General features: G+C 44.6%; 1 protein-coding gene across 2 annotated transcripts in view; it reads right to left on the reverse strand.

The window, feature by feature from the left end:
- Nucleotides 1–10,720: 10,720 nt before the first annotated feature.
- The window catches only part of GALNT12 (polypeptide N-acetylgalactosaminyltransferase 12), a 34,543-nt gene continuing 24,810 nt past the window's right edge, over nt 10,721–20,453 (reverse strand). For both annotated transcript variants that reach the window (XM_064379625.1, XM_064379626.1), the window contains exons 7-10: nt 18,392–18,523; nt 16,720–16,833; nt 14,842–14,988; nt 10,721–11,862 (exon numbers count right to left, since the gene is read on the reverse strand). In XM_064379625.1, coding sequence (XP_064235695.1) covers nt 11,722–11,862; nt 14,842–14,988; nt 16,720–16,833; nt 18,392–18,523 — 534 coding nt within the window. In that variant the 3' untranslated portion in view covers nt 10,721–11,721. The remainder of the gene's footprint in view (nt 11,863–14,841; nt 14,989–16,719; nt 16,834–18,391; nt 18,524–20,453) is intronic.

Consider the following 20,453-nt stretch of genomic DNA (forward strand, 5'->3'; position numbering starts at 1 on the left):
TCTCCTTAGGAAACTGCACAGTCCCAGGGATGCCTCTGAGGCAGGTGGCAGCTATCTTTCCATTGCTTAGGCAGGCAGAGCAAATATTTAATGATGACTTCCTGTCCTAAAGCAAAAACATCATCTTAGAAAACGAGAGTTGCACTTTAAAGGTCATCTAGGGGCCAGGCACCATGGCTCATGCCTGTAATCCCAGCACTTTGGAAGAAGGCCAAGGCAGGTGGATCACTTGAGGTCAGTAGTTCGAGACCAGCCTGGCCAACATGGTGAAACCCGTCTCTACTAAAAATACAAAAAATTATCCAGGCGTGGTGGTGCACACCTGTAATCCCAGCTACTCAGAAGGCCGAGGCAGGAGAATCACTTGAACCCAGGAGGCAGAGGGTGCAGTGAGCCAAGATAGTGCCACTGCATTCCAGCCTGGGTGACAGAGCGAGAAACTCTAAATAAATAAAAATAGGCCGGTTGCGGTGGCTCACGCCTGTAATCCCAGCACTTTGGGAGGCCGAGGCAGGCGGATCACGAGGTCAGGAGATTGAGACCATCCCAGTCCACATGGTGAAACCCCGTCTCTACTAAAAATACAAAAATTAGCTGGGTGTGTTGGTGCACGCCTGTAATCCCAGCTACTTGGGAGGCTGAAGCAGGAGAATCGCTTGAACCCAGGAGGCAGAGGTTGCAGTGGGCCGAGATTGTGCCATTGCACTCCAGCCTGGGCAATAAAAAGGCTTTGGCCCAAAGGTCCCCTGCTGGTTGAATGCATATCATGGATGGCTCTCACCCTCCTGCTGGCCCTGTGAGGCCTCCTTCCCTGTCCTCTCGGATCTGTTAGTAATACACTCTTCTGTTATTTCATGTGGGTTTTGTTTTGTTCTGTTTTTTGTTTGTTTGTTTGTTTTTTTGAAACAGAGTTTTGCTCCGTCACCCAGGCTGGAGTGCAATGATGAGATCTTGGCTCACTACAATCTCCACTTCCCGGGTTCAAGCGATTCTCCTGCCTCAGCCTTCCTAGTAGCTGGGATTACAGGTGACCACCACCACACTCAGCAAATTTTTGTATTTTTAGTAGAGATGGGGTTTACCGTGTTGGCCAGGCTGGTCTCGAACTCCTGACCTCAGGTGATCCACCTGCCTCGGCCTCCCAATGTGCTGCGATTATAGGCGTGAGCCACCACACCTGGCCTTATTTCATGTGTTTTGCTGAGTTGCCTCTTCTGTGTCTCACCCGACCAACACACCCAAATCTACCTTCTTTCCCCGTTAGGGCTCTCCTAGAGAGGAGCTGTCTTGGTAGGAATAAACTGGCCACAGGTCAGACAAGAGCCACAAAGGCATCTTCCGGTATAAACAAGTTTTCTGTGAGAGGCACACCCTGTCACGGGTTGGACACCTAGGCTGTCTGCCAGGGTAAAGAAGTGTCCCATGAAAGACACACTATAAACATTCATGACCAAATCCCTGGAGCCCTGGCAGGACAGGGCTAGAGTTTTCACCTGTGCTCCTTGGAGAGACCTCAAGACCAAATCAGAGGAAACTACAACAGAGTCTTAGAAGGTGAAACGATCCACCACAGCTGGGGCTGGCCCCTGGAGCTCCCAACTCCACACATCAGCCCTGGACTGACGCCTGCCAGGGAGGCAGGTGGGGCAGGTGGGAACCTGCTCAGGCAGCATGAATCCATGTGAGAATTCCCTCACATCCCTGTGGGCTTTTTCTCAGACTCTTCAGCCATCGGTGAAGGGAACGTTTTCTCGAGATACTGTAAATTCATTCCCAGTCTGTGAAAAGATTTCCCTTGACACCCCCAAAAATAAGATTTTTATTTTATATTGGCTTTCTTTGAGCCTAAAAATGACTGAATGTAAGCGGATGCAGGAGTTAGAGGGGCAGCTTCTCAAGTGAAGCTGATGAGCTGCCATGCTCAGCAGACGCTCCAGAAATGCAGCCTCTGCAGCCTCCCTACACTCTCGATGATTTTGTCGGCATTAATTCTATGTCTGCCTGAACTGTCTCTCTGCATCTGGGAGGGCCTGACACCCCTTCATCAAGCTCACACTGACATGGCAGAAACGCTGGGGAGGGGAGGCAGGGCAGGACTTCCTAGCTCATGGACTGAGTGGGGCATCATGCCTGTTTTCACAAGTTCTCACAGCAGTAGGAAGGGAAGCTTGGCCCACGGAGCCTCACATTTATGAGAACTGAGCTGTGTCGAAAGCCATTCCTGCCTGCTAAGGAGCTGTTTAATCCCACAAAGATTAAAAAAGCTAAACTACTTAATATTTCTTTTTGAATAAATATTATAGTACATTTCTGAAAGTAGAAGCTATATTTAATAAGCCCATACTGTGGGCCAGTGTCAGAGGTGTTCAAACCACAGTGCCTCCATCTTGAACCGGGGCTGGGTAACACGAGGCTGAGAGCTGCTAGGCTGCATTCCCAGGAGGTCAGGCATTCTTAGCTGCAGGATGAGATGGGGTCGGCACAAGACACAGGTCACAAACACCCCGCTGATAAGACAGGATGCAGTGAAGAAGCCGGTCAAAACCCACCAAAACCAAGATGGGATGAAAGCAACCTCTGGTTGTCCTCACTGCTCATTATGCATTAATTTTAATGCATTAACCTGCTAAAGACATTCTCACCAGCACCATGACAGTTTACAAATGCCATGGCAATGCTGGGAAGTTACTCTGTATGGTCTATGAGGAGGAGCTCTCAGTTCTGGGAAATCCTTGCGCCTTTCCCAGAAAACTCTTGTATCATCCACCCTTGTTTAGCATATAATCAAGAAATAACCATAGAAATAGGCAAGCAGTCGTCGGAGCTGCTGTCTATGGAATAGTCACTCTTGTTTCTTTACTTCTCTAATAAACTTGCTTTCACTTTACTCTGTGGACTCACCCTGATTTCTTTCTTGTGCACGATCCAACATCCAGAAACCAGGCCTAAGCTAAGCTCTGAGCTGCTCTGTTATTTAATCCTCACAGCTATCCCATATCTTGGTTTTATTATCTGTTTTTCCGACGAAGAAACTGAAGTACAGAGAAGATGCATCAGATGGATATGAGCCAGCCCAAGCCAAGTTGTTTCTGGGTAATTGTTAAACTGGTCCTTGCCAGAATCTGAATGGAGAATGTATGTCAAAAAGAGCCTGAAGCCGGGCGCGGTGGCTCAAGCCTGTAATCCCAACACTTTGGGAGGCCGAGGCGGGTGGATCACGAGGTCAAGAGATCAAGACCATCCTGGTCAACATGGTGAAACCCCGTCTCTACTAAAAATACAAAAATTAGCTGGGCACGGTGGCGCGTGCCTGTAATCCCAGCTACTCAAGAGGCTGAGGCAGGAGAATTGCCTGAACCCAGGAGGCGGAGGTTGCGGTGAGCCGAGATCACGCCATTGCACTCCAGCCTGGGTAACAAGAGCGAAACTCCGTCTTAAAAAAAAAAAAAAAAAAAAAAAAATGAGCCTGAGACACAAACTGATGCGTTTTAATCAATTGCTTGTGTGTCTTCACCAATCCCATCTGATTGACCCTGTAAACCAAAAAGTATTTGAGACAGGTCTCAATTAATTTAGAGGTTTATTTTGCCAAGGTTAAGGATCATGGCCTGTGTTTGACACGGCCCCAGGAGGTCCTGAGAATATGTGCCCAAGGTGGTTGGTTACAGCTTGATTTTACACATTTTAGAGAAACAGAAGCTACAGGTAGACATAAATCAACACATTAGGTATACATTGGTTTGGCCTGGAAAGCCAGGACATCTCAAAGTAGTGGGGTTGGGGAATGCTGCCAGGTCACAGGCAAATTCAAAGATTTCCTGATTAGCAATTGGTTGAAAGAGTTAAGCTCTGCCTGAAGAGTCCAAGTCGGCTTGAGCTAAGATAAAAGGGTGGTTGTGGAAGCCAAGGTTGTTATCATACATGAAGCTCCTGGTAGCAGGCTTCAGTGAGAATAGATGTGAATGCCTCTTATCAGACCTTAAAAAGTATCAGACTCTCCAGAAAAGACCTAGTTAGGTAAGGAGATTCTCTACAGCCCGTAAATTTCCCCAAAAGAGACAGCTTTGCAGGGCCATTTCAGAATATGTTAAAGAAATATATTTTAGAGATCCAAGATGGCCGCTTAGGAGGAACTCGGGAATGCAGCTCCGAGAGAAAGCACAGAGGGTGAGTGGACGCCGTATTTCCAGACTGATTTTTACTGCCCACAGACCAGGAGATTCACACGCAGAGAAGCCACACGGGTCGCCAGCACCGCTGGCGCCGCTGGCTTGAACGGCGCAGCCGCTGGGCCGGCACCCTGAGGCAACGGCTCACGGTACAAAGTGAGAGAGTCTGAGTCCCCTATAAGCCAGCAAGGGGAGCTGAAACGGGGAGCCAGGCCAGCGCCACGAATCTCAGAGCCGCGGCTTTAGCCAACGCAGCGGCTCCGGAGGCAGATCAGATGAGACGGTGTCCCCTCTTACCCAGCAAGAAGACCTGAAACACAACTGAAACCGGGACGGTCCAGCTCTGTGGAGGAGGGGCGTTCTCCATAGGCACCCTGCTGTTCTCTACCAAGGCAATCCGCCACTACAGAGACTCCGTCACTACAGGGGCGGGCCAACATATCGGAAGCAGTTCTAACTACACCCAGAAGTTCACACGGAAGCTGGGTGGAGCCCACAGCAGCTTAGCGAAGCCTCTGCAACCTGAGTGTGACTAGGCTGCCACCTTGTGGGCAGGGAAAACAGCCGCACAGGGGAACATCATAAAACCGTAACTCCCTGGGACAGAACACCTGGGGGGAAGAGCAGGGGGTTTATGAGTTCTGCCACAGCAGACTTAAAATTACCAAAATCAGAAAGAAAACAACTACAAAGTCAACAGGTGGATAAATCCACAAAGATGGGAAGAAACCAGCGCAAAAAGGATGAAAACACCCAAAACCAGAACACTTCTCCTCCTACAAGGGATCACAACTCCTCACCAGCAAGGGAAGAAGACTGGATGGAGAATGAGTGTGATGAAATGACAGAATCAGCTTTCAGAAAGTGGATAATAAGAAACTTCCGTGAGCTAAAAGAACATGTTCTAACCCAATGCAAAGAAACTAAGAACCTTGAAAAAAGACTTGACGAAATGCTAACAAGAATGGACAACTTAGAGAGGAATATGAGCGAATTGATGGAGCTGAAAAACACAACACGAGAACTTCGTGAAGCATGCACAAGTTTCAACAGCCGAATTGACCAAGCAGAAGAAAGGATATCAGAGGTCGAAGATCAACTCAATGAAATAAAACGAGAAGGCAAGATTAGAGAAAACAGGGTAAAAAGGAATGAACAAAGTCAACAAGAAATATGGGACTATGTGAAAAGACCTAATCTACGTTTGATAGGTGTACCTGAATGTGACGAAGAGAATGCATCCAAGCTGGAAAATACTCTTCAGGATATTATCCAGGAAAACTTCCCCAACCTAACAAGGCAGGCCGAGATTCAAGTCCAGGAAATACAGAGAACACCACAAAGATACTCCTCTAGAAGAGCAACCCCAAGACACATAATCATCAGATTCACCAGGGTTGAAATGAAGGAGAAAATACTAAGGGCAGCCAGAGAGAAAGGTCGGGTTACCCACAAAGGGAAGCCCATCAGACTCACTGCAGATCTCTCAGCAGAAACCCTACAGGCCAGAAGAGAGTGGGGGCCGATATTCAACATCCTTAAGGAAAAGAACTTTCAACCCAGAATTTCGTATCCAGCCAAACTAAGCTTCATAAGTGAAGGAAAAATAAAATCCTTTGTGAACAAGCAAGAACTCAGAGAGTTCATCACCACCAGACCAGCTCTACAAGAGCTCCTGAAGGAGGCACTACACATAGAAAAGAACAACCAGTACCAGCCACTCCAAAAACACACGAAAAGGTAAAGAGCATCAACACAATGAAGAATCTGCATCAACCAAAGGGCAAAACAGCCACCTAGCACCAAAATGACAGGATTGAATTCACACATAACAATATTAACCCTAAATGTAAACGGACTAAATGCCCCAATCAAAAGACACAGACTGGCAAATTGGATAAAAAGCCAAAACCCATCAGTGTGCTGTATCCAGGAAACCCATCTCGCATGCAAGGATACACAAAGGCTCAAAATAAAGGGATGGAGGAAGATTTACCAAGCAAATGGAGAGCAAAAAAAAGCAGGAGTTGCAATTCTCATCTCTGATAAAATAGACTTTAAAGCAACAAAGATCAAAAGAGACAAAGAAGGACATTACATAATGGTAAAAGGATCAATGCAGCAAGAAGAGCTAACGATCCTAAATATATATGCACCTAATACAGGAGCACCCAGATACATAAGGCAAGTTCTTAAAGACTTACAAAGAGACTTAGACTCCCACACAATAATAGTGGGAGACTTCAACACACCATTGTCAATATTAGACAGATCAACGAGACAGAAAATTAACAAGGATATCCAGGACTTGAACTCAGACCTGGAACAAGCAAACCTAATAGACATTTACAGAACTCTCCAGCCCAAATCCACAGAATATACATTCTTCTCAGCACCACATCACACCTACTCTAAAATTGACCACATAATTGGAAGTAAATCACTCCTCAGCAAATGCAAAAGAACGGAAACCATAACAAACAGTCTCTCAGACCACAGTGCAATCAAGTTAGAACTCAGAATTCAGAAACCAACCCAGAACCGCACAGCCTCATGGAAAATGAACAACTTTCTCCTGAATGTTGACTGGATAAACAATGAAATGAAGGCAAAAATAAAGACGTTCTTCGAAACCAACGAGAATGAAGACACCACATACCAGAATCTCTGGGACACATTTAAAGCAGTCTCTAGAGGAAAATATATAGCAATAAGTGCCCACATGAGAAGAAAGGAGAGATCTAAAATTGACACCCTATCGTCAAAATTGAAAGAGCTAGAGGAGCAAGATCAAAAAAACTCAAAACCTAGCAGAAGACAAGAAATAACTAAGATCAAAGCAGAATTGAAGGAGATAGAGACACGAAAAACCCTTCAAAAAATCAATAAATCCAGGAGCTGGTTTTTTGAAAAGATCAACAAAATAGACAGACCACTAGCCAGACTAATAAAAAAGAAAAGAGAGAATAATCAAATAGATGCAATAAAAAATGACAAAGGGGATATCACCACAGATTCCACAGAAATTCAAACCATCATCAGAGATTATTACAAACAACTCTATGCACATAAATTAGAAAACCTGGAGGAAATGGATAAATTCCTGGACAGCTGCCTCCTGCCAAGCCTAAACCAGGAAGAAGTCGAAACCCTGAATAGACCAATAACAAGGTCTGAAGTCGAGGCAGCAATTAAGAGCCTACCACCCAAAAAAAGCCCAGGTCCAGATGGGTTCACAGCCGAATTCTACCAGACATACAAAGAGGAACTGATACCATTCATACTGAAACTATTCCAAATAATCCAAAAAGAGGGAATCCTTCCCAAATCATTTTATGAGACCAACATCATCCTAATACCAAAACCTGGCAGAGACTCAACAAGAAAAGAAAACTACAGGCCAATATCCATGATGAACATAGATGCAAAAATCTTCAATAAAATACTGGCAAGCCGATTACAACAGCACATCAAAAAGCTTATCCACCATGATCAAGTAGGATTCATCCCGGGGATGCAAGGCTGGTTCAATATACGCAAGTCTATAAATGTAATTCACCACATAAACAGAACCAAAGACAAAAACCACATGATTATCTCAATTGATGCAGAGAAGGCCTTCGACAAAATTCAACAGCCCTTTATGCTAAAAACCCTCAATAAACTAGGTATCGATGGAACGTATCTCAAAATAATAAAAGCTATTTACGACAAACCGACAGCCAATATCATACTGAACGGGCAAAAACTGGAAGCATTCCCTTTGAAATCTGGCACTAGACAAGGATGCCCTCTCTCACCACTCCTATTCAATATAGTACTGGAAGTTCTAGCCAGAGCAATCAGGCAAGAAAAAGAAATAAAGGGTATTCAATTAGGAAAGGAGGAAGTCAAATTGTCTCTATTTGCAGACGACATGATTGTATATCTAGAAGACCCCCTCATCTCAGCCCAAAAGCTCCTGAAACTGATAAGCAACTTCAGCAAAGTCTCAGGATACAAAATCAATGTGCAAAAATCACAAGCGTTCCTATACACCAATAACAGACTTAAAGAGAGCCAAATCAAGAACAAACTGCCATTCACAATTGCTACAAAGAGAATAAAATACCTAGGAATACAACTAACAAGGAATGTAAAGGACCTCTTCAAGGAGAACTACAAATCACTGCTCAACGAAATAAGAGAGGACACAAACAGATGGAGAAACATTCCATGTTCATGGTTAGGAAGAATTAATATCGTGAAAATGGCCATACTGCCCAAAGTAATTTACAGATTCAACGCTATCCCCATCAAGCTACCAATGACCTTCTTCACAGAACTGGAAAAAACCACCTTAAACTTCATATGGAACCAAAAGAGAGCCCGCATAGCTAAGTCAATTCTAAGCAAAAAGAACAAAGCAGGAGGCATCACACTACCAGACATCAAACTCTACTACAAGGCTACAGTAATCAAAACAGCATGGTACTGGTACCAAAACAGAGATATAGACCAATGGAACAGAACAGAGGCGTCGGAGGCAACACAACATATCTACAACCACCTGATCTTTGACAAACCTGATAAAAACAAGCAATGGGGAAAGGATTCCCTGTTCAATAAGTGGTGTTGGGAAAACTGGCTAGCCATATGCAGAAAGCAGAAACTGGACCCCTTCCTGACACCTTACACTAAAATTGACTCCAGATGGATTAAAGACTTAAACATAAGACCTAGCACCATAAAAACACTAGAAGGAAACCTAGGCAAAACCATTCAGGACATAGGCGTAGGCAAGGACTTCATGACCAAAACACCAAAAGCATTGGCAACAAAAGCCGAAATAGACAAATGGGACCTAATCAAACTCCACAGCTTCTGCACAGCAAAAGAAACAGTCAATAGAGTGAATCGGCAACCAACAGAATGGGAAAAAATTTTTGCAGCCTACCCATCTGACAAAGGGCTGATATCCAGAATTTACAACGAGCTAAAAAAGATTTACAAGAAAAAAACAAACAAGCCCATTCAAAAGTGGGCAAAGGACATGAACAGATACTTTACAAAAGAAGACATACATGAGGCCAACAAGCATATGAAAAAATGCTCATCATCACTGGCCATTAGAGAAATGCAAATCAAAACTACATTGAGATACCACCTCACACCAGTTAGAATGGCAATCATTAAAAAATCTGGAGACAACAGATGCTGGAGAGGATGTGGAGAAATAGGAACACTTTTACACTGTTGGTGGGAGTGTAAATTAGTTCAACCATTGTGGAAAACAGTGTGGCGATTCCTCAAGGACCTAGAAATAGAAATTCCATTTGACCCAGCAATCCCATTACTGGGCATATATCCAAAGGATTATAAATCGTTCTACTATAAGGACACATGCACACGAATGTTCATAGCAGCACAGTTTACAATAGCAAAGACCTGGAACCAGCCCAAATGCCCATCGATGATAGACTGGACAGGAAAAATGTGGCACATATACACCATGGAATATTATGCAGCCATTAAAAACGAGGAGTTCGCGTCCTTTGTAGGGACATGGATGAACCTGGAAACCATCATTCTCAGCAAACTGACACAAGAACACAAAATCAAACACCACATGTTCTCACTCATAGGCGGGTGTTGAACAAGGAGAACACATGGACACAGGGAGGGGAGCACTATACATGGGGGTCTGTTGTGGGGGAGTGGGGGGGACAGCGGGGGGGTGGGGAATTGGGGAGGGATAGCATGGGGAGAAATGCCAGATATGGGTGAAGGGGAGGAAGGCAGCAAATCACACTGCCACGTATGCACCTAAGCATCAACCTTGCATGTTTTTCACATGTACCCCAAAACCTAAAATGCAATAAAAAAAAAAAAAAAAAAAAAAAAAAAAAAAAAAAAGAAATATATTTTGGGGAAAATACTTGGATTTCCTTCAGGGCCCATGATCTGTCATGTGATATACCAGAGTCAGGTTGGAATTTGGTATTTATTGCTACAAAGAGTCTGTTTGGTCCATCTTAAGAGATCTGTTTGAATGTGAATGTCTGTTTAATGTGAAAGTCTCTCCCCTCTAAAGGAAGGAGAGGATTATGAGGCTAGTCTAGATACTGCCCCCTTCTCATCATGGCCTAGTAAACTAGTTTTTCAGTTTCTTTGGGATGCTTCTTGGCGGAGAGAGGGGTCCATTCAGTCAAATGGGGGAGCCTAGAATTTTATTTTTTATTTTTTGAGATAGAGTCTAGCTCTGTCGCCCAGGCTGGAGTGCAGTGGTATGATCTCGACTCACTGCAACCTCCATCTCCTGGGTTCAAGCGATCCTCCTGCCTCAGCCTCCGGAGTAGCTGGGATTATAGGCGCACACCACCATGTGAGCTAATTTTTGTATTTTTAGTAGAGACGGGGTTTTGCTATGTTGACCAGGCTGGTTTCGAACTCCTTGACCTCAAGTGATCTGCCCACCTCGGCCTCCCAAAGTGCTGGGATCAGGCGTGAGCCACTGAGCCCAGCCCTAGAATTTTATTTTTGGTTTACAGTACAAAAACAAAGATCTGCAGTCAGTGTTCTCACATCCTTTTAATCATTCATATCGATTTAATCAGGTAGACAAAATCTCAGGGTTCACCTGGGATCATTCACAAATCAGAATTACTCAGAGAAATTTTCACAGCAGTTGCAGCAGCACAAACTCTAACGCTGATTTTTACCAAATGTTATTCATGAACAAACTTGAAAAAGGCATTTCATATAGAACATTACATTTCTCCCTGACACTACTGTATGATAAAAATTAAAAACGATGTAAACATGTTTTAAAGTCATAGTGGTCGTTAATAAAAGCAACCAGCCACACTACAGTGAGGCATTGTTAGAATTTCGCTCTCAAGTTTACTTAGCTTAGTAAAGCACACTGTTCTTTGAGATTTCAGCTTTGGTTAGTCCTCTTTGGCTGACATGAACATTTATGGAGTATTAACTGTGGTAGCAACACAGTTGCTACCAAAAAGCATTCTTTATTAAATACATCTAGAAGATCTCAATGAGCTGAAGAAATTGATATAATGTTCCTAGTGTCAGTCTCTCTGTACTGGGAAAACTCTAACCTCACAGTTGGGGTATTATCAGTTAATGCAAGGTACGTTGCAGGAGCCTAATTTCCACCCATGCAGATATCTTCAGACCTGGGAATTCTTGTAAATACCAAAATAAAATCTTGACCTGTTTTGCTAATGAGAATAAAAGGCATGTGTAAAATGTACATCTTGATAGAAAAATATTACAAGGTTTTAATTTTCTAAATACCAAGGGTTAACATTTGATGATTACCCTTTGAAAATACGGTATTTTGGAACATTTTAAAAGTTTTCAAAATAAGTACAAAGCTTATTCACATTTTTACTAAATCCAACAATACTTTCACAAACAGCAAAATGATTTCCTCCTCAAAGCAAAGCAGGCTAGTTTTTAGTGGGCTCCGGTCACTGCTTAGCTAAAGTCTTTGTTGGGCAGAGTTCTGGGTCCACAGTCTCCTTCGATGGGCCCCTTGATACATGAGGCTTCAAAACATGCGCTCCTTGAAGAACCATTTCTGATGATCTGAGCTGGTACAGTCTCGTAAGAGTGGGACGAAACTGTCACTTGACTCCCTCCTCACAGCCTGGACACATTTCTGGGACTGTTCGTGAAACAAAGAACCATCCTACAAAAGATAACATACAGAATGACAGGCAGGTCATCAGAAAAGTCTCTTTTCCCTAAAAATGTGTTCTAAAGAGCTCAGGGTCTGATTTCTATTATTTTAGAAATATTTATTGAAGGGTAAGTGTCTTCCGTGTTAACCAACAACTCAGGACTGTCCCAGGGAAGGGAGGACCAGGCTTGTACACGCTGTGCCCTGCTTGACTCTCACAGGGCTGATGGTGCCACCTGCTGGCTGCTCTGGGCATGTGTCAGACCCTACAGCTCCTTACTGCATTTCCCTTTCTTCAGGGAAATCAGAAACAAAGATCCTTTATCTCTTTCACTCCTCTTAGGTCAACTCATTCCATGCAGGGTAATCTCTTTCTCTTAGACATTTAAACAGAGAGTGTGGAAACCTGGCTGTAGTCGCAGCTCAGCCACAGACCAGCTGGGTGAGGGAGCCAGTCACATGGCCTGAGCTCCTCACCTGTTACACATCAGGGTGAGAGGCAGTGGGTTCTATGCCCTGTGCTAATCTCCAAACCCCAAAGACGATGGTCTTCTTTAATGACTTCCTTCTTCTCTCCTTTCTGCCAGCCCTTGCTCAGTTATCTCAGCCAAGTCTGTCTCTCAGGCCTGGTGTTTATCTTTTCCCTCTCCCTCTCTGTTATAAGCAATGCACTTAATCATGGCTGAGCAGCAAACAGGCAGAGTGAATAGCATAACTTTGGTGAAAAGCCTTTGTGATGTGCTACTTTATATTACTAAATGGAACTTGTGTTTTCATTCCAAAAAATCCAAACTCATGTTTTGTAGAATCCAAGAAATGACATTTCAGAGGTTTTTAGGTCTACATAAGAAAATACAAGTCTGGGCACAGTGGCTCATGCCTGCAATCCCAGCACTTTGGGAGGCCGAGGCAGGCAGATCACTTGAGAGCAGGAGTTCTAGACCAACCTGGCCAACATGGTGAAACCCTGTCTCTGCTAAAAATACAAAAAATTAGCCGGGCGTGGTGATGGGCACCTGTAGTCCCAGCTACTCAGGAGGCTGAGGCAGGAGAATCACTTGAACCCAGGAGGTAGAGGTTACAGTGAGCCAAGACTGCACCACTGCACTCCAGCCTGGGTGACAGAGCAAGACTCTGTCTCAAAAAAAAAGATCCAGCCCTAAGAACTAAAAACAAGCTTTCTATTATGGTCCAGTCAATACAATTGGGTATATTTCCTTCAGAATTCAAATATGTTTCTAGTCAATATATACTTGTTTTACATATATATATATTTAGGGCATGACTGATGAAATATAATAAATCAAGCTGTAACCTTTTCACTTATGAATCAAAGTATTACGTGTCCTGAAGAAAGGTAAATAATCCAATTAAGTATCCTTCTTCACAGCTTCCTAAACAAACTTCCTTTTCCTTAAATGATCATTGAAATTTAAGATAACACTTTGGATATGTCAAACCAATTTTATTGTTTCTAGCGTTCCTTGCCATTCCTTGAGGGCTGACGATGGCTTACGGTTGGGAGAAAGATGGTAAGAGGAGGACATGCAAGAAGATCGAAGACTTCTTGGGTGTGCAGAAGTGCTTTTCCTTCTTATTTTCCTATACCCAATAGCTAACACTATGGAGTCTGGCTTTTCCGGGCAGCCTGCAAATGTCATTGCTAGTGATAACATTTTTCTGTAGGAAAACATATTCCAATTTTTAATCATCTTTAGAATAAACCCATTTATGCCAGGCGCTGTGGCTCACACCTGTAATCCCAGCCCTTAGGGAGACAGAGGTGGGAGGATAGCTTGAGCTCAGGAGTTTGAGACCTGCCTGGGCAGTAGAGTGAGACCTTGTCTCCACAAAAAGGAAAAAACAAAAAGACACACACACACACACACACACACACACACAAAGTGTAGAATAAACTCATTTATAAGCAGTATATTGGGAGGGAAAGCTTCCCAGGGAGATCAAAAAGAATGAATTTTCTTCTTTTGAATGATTTTCTTTGGATTTATTCCCTCACATGCTTTTTAGTAAGTCAAAGGATATGACTGATTTACAGGTCCTGACATGGGCTGACTGCAAGTGTGGCGGGGCCAGCACCCTCAGTGTCAAATCAACAATGACTATCTGGGGTGCCTACACCATCAGAGGTGTTCTCTTGGTTATAATACCACAAGTAACAACTAATATCTATTAAGCTTTAGAGTTTTCAAAGAACATTTCTGGCTATGCGTCTAATCCTCACGAAATAGGCTGCTATTATTGTACCTACTTTTTTTTTTTTTTTTGAGATAGATCTCGCTATCTCCCAGGCTACAGTGCAGTGGCCTGATTGCAGCTCACTGCAACCTCCATCTCTGGATTTAAGTGATTCTCCTGCTTCAGCCTCCCAAGCAAGTAGATGGGACTAGAGGAGTGTGCCACCACACCTGGCTATTTGTTGGTCAGGCTGGTCTCAAACTCCTGGCCTCAGGTGATCTGCCTGCCTCAGCCTCCCAAAGTGCTGGGATTACAGATGTGAGCCACTGCACCCAGCCTACTGTACCTATTTTAGAGCTGGGAAAAACAAGGCTTAGAGAGGTGGAGTGGCTTATACTTGTATCTAACACTTTGGCTAACACCCTTACACTTGGGCTATTTGGCTCACTCGTTTAAAGCCCTTTCCATCTCTGAATGCATTTGTGAGAGCTGTTTCCATCTTAATGCCTGCAGCTCATTGGGGTACAAGGGAACTGGAAAAGACTGAAAGGGATTGGACGATGAGGAAGGAAGGCGGTGCCACTGACACCGTGTGCCAGGGACTCCACCTCTCCTGCCAACACCACCCCCTAGGCTCACTGGGACTGATGTTTCAGGTCTTCCAGAGCACCTGTATGAGTGTGACCACATCCTGATCCTCACCAGCACTATGCCAGAGAGAATGTCTGACTCTCACACTCTCCCTTACAGCCCAGGGACTGTCAGCAGGTAAGAAGGAGAGAGTTCACCTACCTCCTGCAAGATGAACTTCTGATTCTCTGGGGCAGTTTCTTTGCAGAGATGCATGGTAAGGATATCCATTCCAGCTTCCACAGCAATGCAGCCCTCTGGCTGGTGGGTGTTATAGCGTATTTCTTTCTGGGATGTGTACTCGAAAAACTAAAAATGGGGCAGCCAACATGTAACACAACATATTCCACTGACATGGCAAGAGGAAAGATCGCTGGACAAGAACCTGGGATCACAAGAGTGTGGGTGGGGTCATGCACCCGCCTCACCCCCAACACGAGCCTGTGTGATGGGCTCCTCTGCATCCCGCAGCCCTCAGTGGACCCCTACTGCAGTGCTTCCCAAGTGTGGAGGAAACGGCCCTTCCCACGTCTGCCTGGACTGCTATATAGTCAGACAGGGCTGGTGCACGTCACCTCCTGCCCGCAGTGCTGAATGCCATGTTGTTGTGGGCTGGGAGGAAAGGAAATGGACTCATCCCACCACTAGGTCTTGGAGGCGCTCTGTGACCTTGACTAGCTACTTCCTCTCCTTTTCCTTAGTCTCTCCCCACAAACCCCGAGTATAATGGATACAACAGTTCCTAGAAAATGTAAAGTGCTGTGCACAAGCAGGCAACATGATCACTAACAGGAAGATGTGGTTCTTCCCAGGCAATGGTTTTCCTGCCCAAGTATACCTAGGAACTACCTACAGTGCCTGTTAAAAATGCTGATTGCTGGCCCCATCCCAGAGAGGGAATAAGGGGCCTAGGAAGCTGCATTTTCTGCATCTTTGACAAGACACCCACCCACCCCACTGGCCCCTTCCAAAAATCTGACACAGGTAGGTATTCTTGGGGTGGACAAAGCAGGGCTTCTCAAACCATATCTCCTGAAAAGCTACTTAAAATAAGAGTCTGGGATTCAGCAGGGTTGGGATCAGCCTGAGAATGTGCATTTCCAAGCTCCCAGATGATGCTGACGGTAGCACTCAGGTACATCAGCTTTGAGGAAGGCTGTTCTAAACAGTGTTGAAAACCTAAATGACTTAAGGTTGCAGGGGTCTGAATTATGAAAGTTCACTGTTGACCATCAGGAGGCTTCATATTCAAGTAGCACTGGGGTGAATCCAGATTGGAAAAAAAGTCTGAATCTCCATCCCTTTGTTTCCTGGTGTCTGATAACTCCTTAGTACGGTAAAGCTTTGGAGGCCCAGAACCAACACTTCTCTCCATTCCTACATCCTCCAAGGGCCCTGCCATCGGCTTTCCAGGGCTGGGGGTCCTGTTCTGGTCTTCAGACTCCCCCAGGACTGAGCCTCCTCTGCCCAGACTGAAGTGCAGCCCTTCACCCAGACAGATACACCCGGGCCCCCAGCTAAACACCACCTTGCAAAGTGGCCCTATGCATTAAACCTATATTCCACTTAACAATTAATTCTAAGGAAATCATCTGAAATGCAGAGCTGTTATTTTATCCTTCCTTCTGTCTGATCCAAGGTGTTAGAGGCAGGGTTATTTACAATTGCAAAGACAGGGAGGCAGAGAGCCAGTAAACTAAACAGCAATGCAGGCACACAATGAAATAGCAAGAGGCCACTAGGAATGATATTCTCAAAAATATCTAATAACATAAGAAAAGTATGATGCAGGGAATGGAAATAATGGAACATAAATCAGAGACATTATGATAATATTTATAGCACACAATCCTTATGTGTTATGTGTAAAAAATGATGGGAAGAAAACACATTTTAACGGTAGTCTCTCTGAGTCCAGTCATTCACTCCAGGCTTCCACTGTTTATATTTCTCAAACATTACTTTTACAAGAAAAAACTCAAGTGTTTAATTTTTTTAACAAAACACACAGTTTTCTCCTCTTCTGAGGCTCATACCTACCTGATTCTGGCCCATCCCATGACAGAGGTACAGAATGACCTGGTGTCCCACAATCTGGTTTTCATCGGGAGGGTTATAGTCAAAGCAGTAATCTTTTAGTCCTTTGTTCTGGAGCTAAATAAAACATAAAGTTGGCATTTCAGTCCAGATTTGCACACACTAACAGATGCCACGCTAGGTTTGGGAAGGGTACCTGGCATGAGAGGAGAGCCTGTTTCAACAGCTAGACACAAAGGTAAGAGTCTTTCCTGTGCAGCACCTTCTAGCTTTAAAAGTGCTTCCTTGTTCTGTAGGCAAGAGTCTTTACCCCTATTTTAAGTTGATAAGCCTGAGGACCAGAGAGATGAACCCTTCATGACCTGAAAGCTCCTCTCTCTTCCTTTCTCATTAGTGGCAGCCTTACTGCTGCACAAGTCCCAATATACCATACTTCCTGTGCTCCTGATATGACAACGTGAACACAAAACATCACCCACAAAGTGTTCTTGCAAAAAGGTGGATCCTGACTCTAATCAAACCTTTAGAACTCACTTCCATCTTCAAGAAATATGGAGGAGAGAGGCACAACCTAATCACGCCACAAAGGAAGAATTAGTAATTGCAAGAGTGAGACACTCCACAGGTAACTGATCTCATTTTTCCACCATGTTAAAGATTAACCAAAAAAAGGAAGAGGACTGTCTTAGATTAAAAGAGATTTAAGAGACAAGACACCACCACCACATGCAACGTGTGGACCTTGTTTGGATCTGAATTCGAATTAGCTGCCACTCAAAGAGAAACTGGAAAAGTTAGGGGACTAGGAATCAGAACTGGACATTAAATGATAACAAGAAATTACTGCTCATTTCTACAGTTTTGTAAGATAATGTCCAAATGTTATGAAAATGCATACTAAAATGCAGAGTTGAGAAATGACACACTGCCTGGGATTTGCTTAAAAACAGAAACACAGGGAGGTGAAGTAGAGGAGAGAGAAAGCAAGAGAGGCAGGATCTTGAAAATTCTAGAATCTCAGGGATGGTATTCACTATATCATTCTCTCTGCATTTCTATATGTTTGAATATTTTCATAATGAAAATAGAATGTAACATGAATATCCTGCTTTGTATTTATCAGTGACTTCCAGAATGGAACACCAGCACTCCTGATCAACACATCACAGCAGAGGAGATCTCCCTAAGCTGGTGTAATTCCTAGCAAAAGCAAAAGACACTGCACATTTTATCTGGTCTCATCCCAAAAACATTCCTTTTAGGTTTTCTGAAATACTAGCATTGACTCCCCTATACCCACTATTGCCTCTGTACACTCCCAAACTTGGAATTATTAACTAGTCCAGCCACCAAGATTAGGAGTAATGTGATAAGGTGTTAGTAAAAACTAGGACATGGAAACACCAGATAAGCCTGTTTCCTTATCTACAAAATGGGAGGCATATAGTTGTCAACTTTGAGATAGCTTCCAGCTCTGACATTCTGCACCCAAGGCCCAGAAACTCACAGGGAGAAAGAGCCGTGGATAAAAAGGTGGTGGGGGGGCGGGGGTACGGGCAGGCGGGTGGGAGGGGAGGAAGCCAGTGATCCCCATGAAGTAGCCTTTCTTGCCCAGAATTTGTAGATCAGACCCAGGGAACTCCCTGCCTGCCGTGGGCCCACCACCCTCACTCACCATGCCAAAGAAGCCAGGCCTGTCTTCAGGCACATGCAGTTCTGGATACACAGTCTCCAAGAACCACTTGAAGTCCTTACACTGGAGCTTGGCCCGGAGCTGCTTCCTCTCTGTCACGTCCCCAAAAGGTTCCTGAGAAAACAACAAAACAGTGAGATCCCACGGGTCCTAGTGCTTCCTCTCAAAGTTACCAACGCTCTCTCACTAACTACCAGCCAGCTTTGACAGAGCATTCGTTGTATGCCAGGCCCTGTGCAGAGCCTGTAAACATAACGGAAATGTAAAGATGATAGTCCACGTAAATATGATAGAAAACAGCCTCACGCCTAATTCCAGCTTCCAGTATGAGAGGCTGTCACACAGACAATTCCATTCCCAGGTGCTCTGTTGGCGGGAGGCGTGACCAGATGCAGGAGGGTAGAGGACAACCCGCCTGCTGATGGAGTGAAGGAGCCAAGCCCTGGGGCTGCACTGGCATCTATGGATCCTGGACCTGTGACCCATGGCTTGATCAGAGGTCATCCTGACACCCAACCAGGGAAGCGTCAGTTTCACTGTGACATATGCCATGACTTCCTGATTTACTACTAACATCTGAATATCCACTTGCAAACACAGGTAAATATTCTAGATGTAATTATGTTCTCAACATACTGAAGTATCAACATTTACTTATGATGATAAGAGCAAAATGCTGCAATAAGAAATATTTGTGGAAGTTTGGTTTTATGGACAAAACAATGACTGAGAACTTTCGAATGATAAAGCAAGCCTCTATTGAGCATGGCAAATGCACAGCCACGAGAAAAATGCTGAGTGCAGAGATGTTACCATACCTGCACTGTCACGTTAAACAATTAAAAACTGACAAGTTAAATATTGAACAAAATGGTAATAATAAGTAAATGTTTGAATAAGATTTTGGATTTCTGCTATTTCGCAGAAGTTCTTTCACTGATGAGAGCCACTGTGCCCCCACTTTCAACCAAGTAACCATGTAATACTTGGGCATGCAGCCTAAGGGTGCATTCAGGGCCTCCCTAACATATTCTCTGGGAACCCTCAGGAAAAGGGAACTATGGGTTCCAAACTGTGCATCAGGAAAGAGCAACTGCTTCTACTCCATGGTACTGGGCGAGACAGAGGAAACAGAGGCAAATGACCATGGAGCCCAGAGCCAGACATGGGCTGAGTGGGAGTTCAGCTGAGAGCCCTCAGGCTCTGCAGAGCAGAGTAAGAGAGGCACTGCAGAGTACAGGCCCCAGGCACAGCTCTACCGCCTATCAGCTTTGGGGCCTGAAGCCCAAGGTCTGGGAAGCAAGAGGCAGATCCCTCATCCACAGTGGTCTCTGAGGTAGAGGCAGAACAAAGATCTGGGGCAGATAACAATTCCCTGAGATAAATCACTTTGAGGAAGAACACAGTCTGGGCTGGGCTGAGCCTCAGCCTCCAACAGGCTCAGTGCAGTGGGTGGTTGGGCCTGTGTCACTACAGTGTGTGGCTGGGACCCGGGGGAGCAAGCCAACAGAGCTGAAACTTCAGCCACTGCAGGCACACCTTCACCATCATTCAGAGAGATGGGGCCAGCAAGGCCTCTGAGAGGGGAGGAAGAAAGGCATCTGTTAGGCTGGCGGTGGGAGGTTTCCATGGTCATGACATATGGTGAGAAAGAGTAGCAGCGGGGGCCTGGGCCACTCTCCAGTAGTCCTTCCATATGGAAATGGAAGCAGAACAGATTCCCTGTTTTAAAAAAGTAAGCTTCCAGGGTGCTAAGAAGAAGCCTCTAGAGGGAGGTAACAGACCCCTAGCTTATAAGGAGGGTGTGTCCCTGAGCAACAGCTTTAAGGTAAAGAACTGTGCCTTAGTTTGCACCCTGGGTTTGTGGACTCAACACTACTGGCTACAAAGAGGTAAGCCACCATACATGGACAATGTCTGGCATGTGACACCGGGTGTCCTCAACTGTCTACATTGGTTCAGTCCATCCTCATTATTTACTGCTTCTGTATCTGTGAATTTCCCTACCTGCTATAATTCAATTTATATATATATTTATATTATA

This window comes from Aotus nancymaae, unplaced genomic scaffold, assembly GCF_030222135.1.
Source record: "Aotus nancymaae isolate 86718 unplaced genomic scaffold, 86718_ANA_hifiasm-v0.15.2.pri h1tg000003l, whole genome shotgun sequence".
NCBI classification, from domain to species: Eukaryota; Metazoa; Chordata; class Mammalia; order Primates; family Aotidae; genus Aotus; species Aotus nancymaae.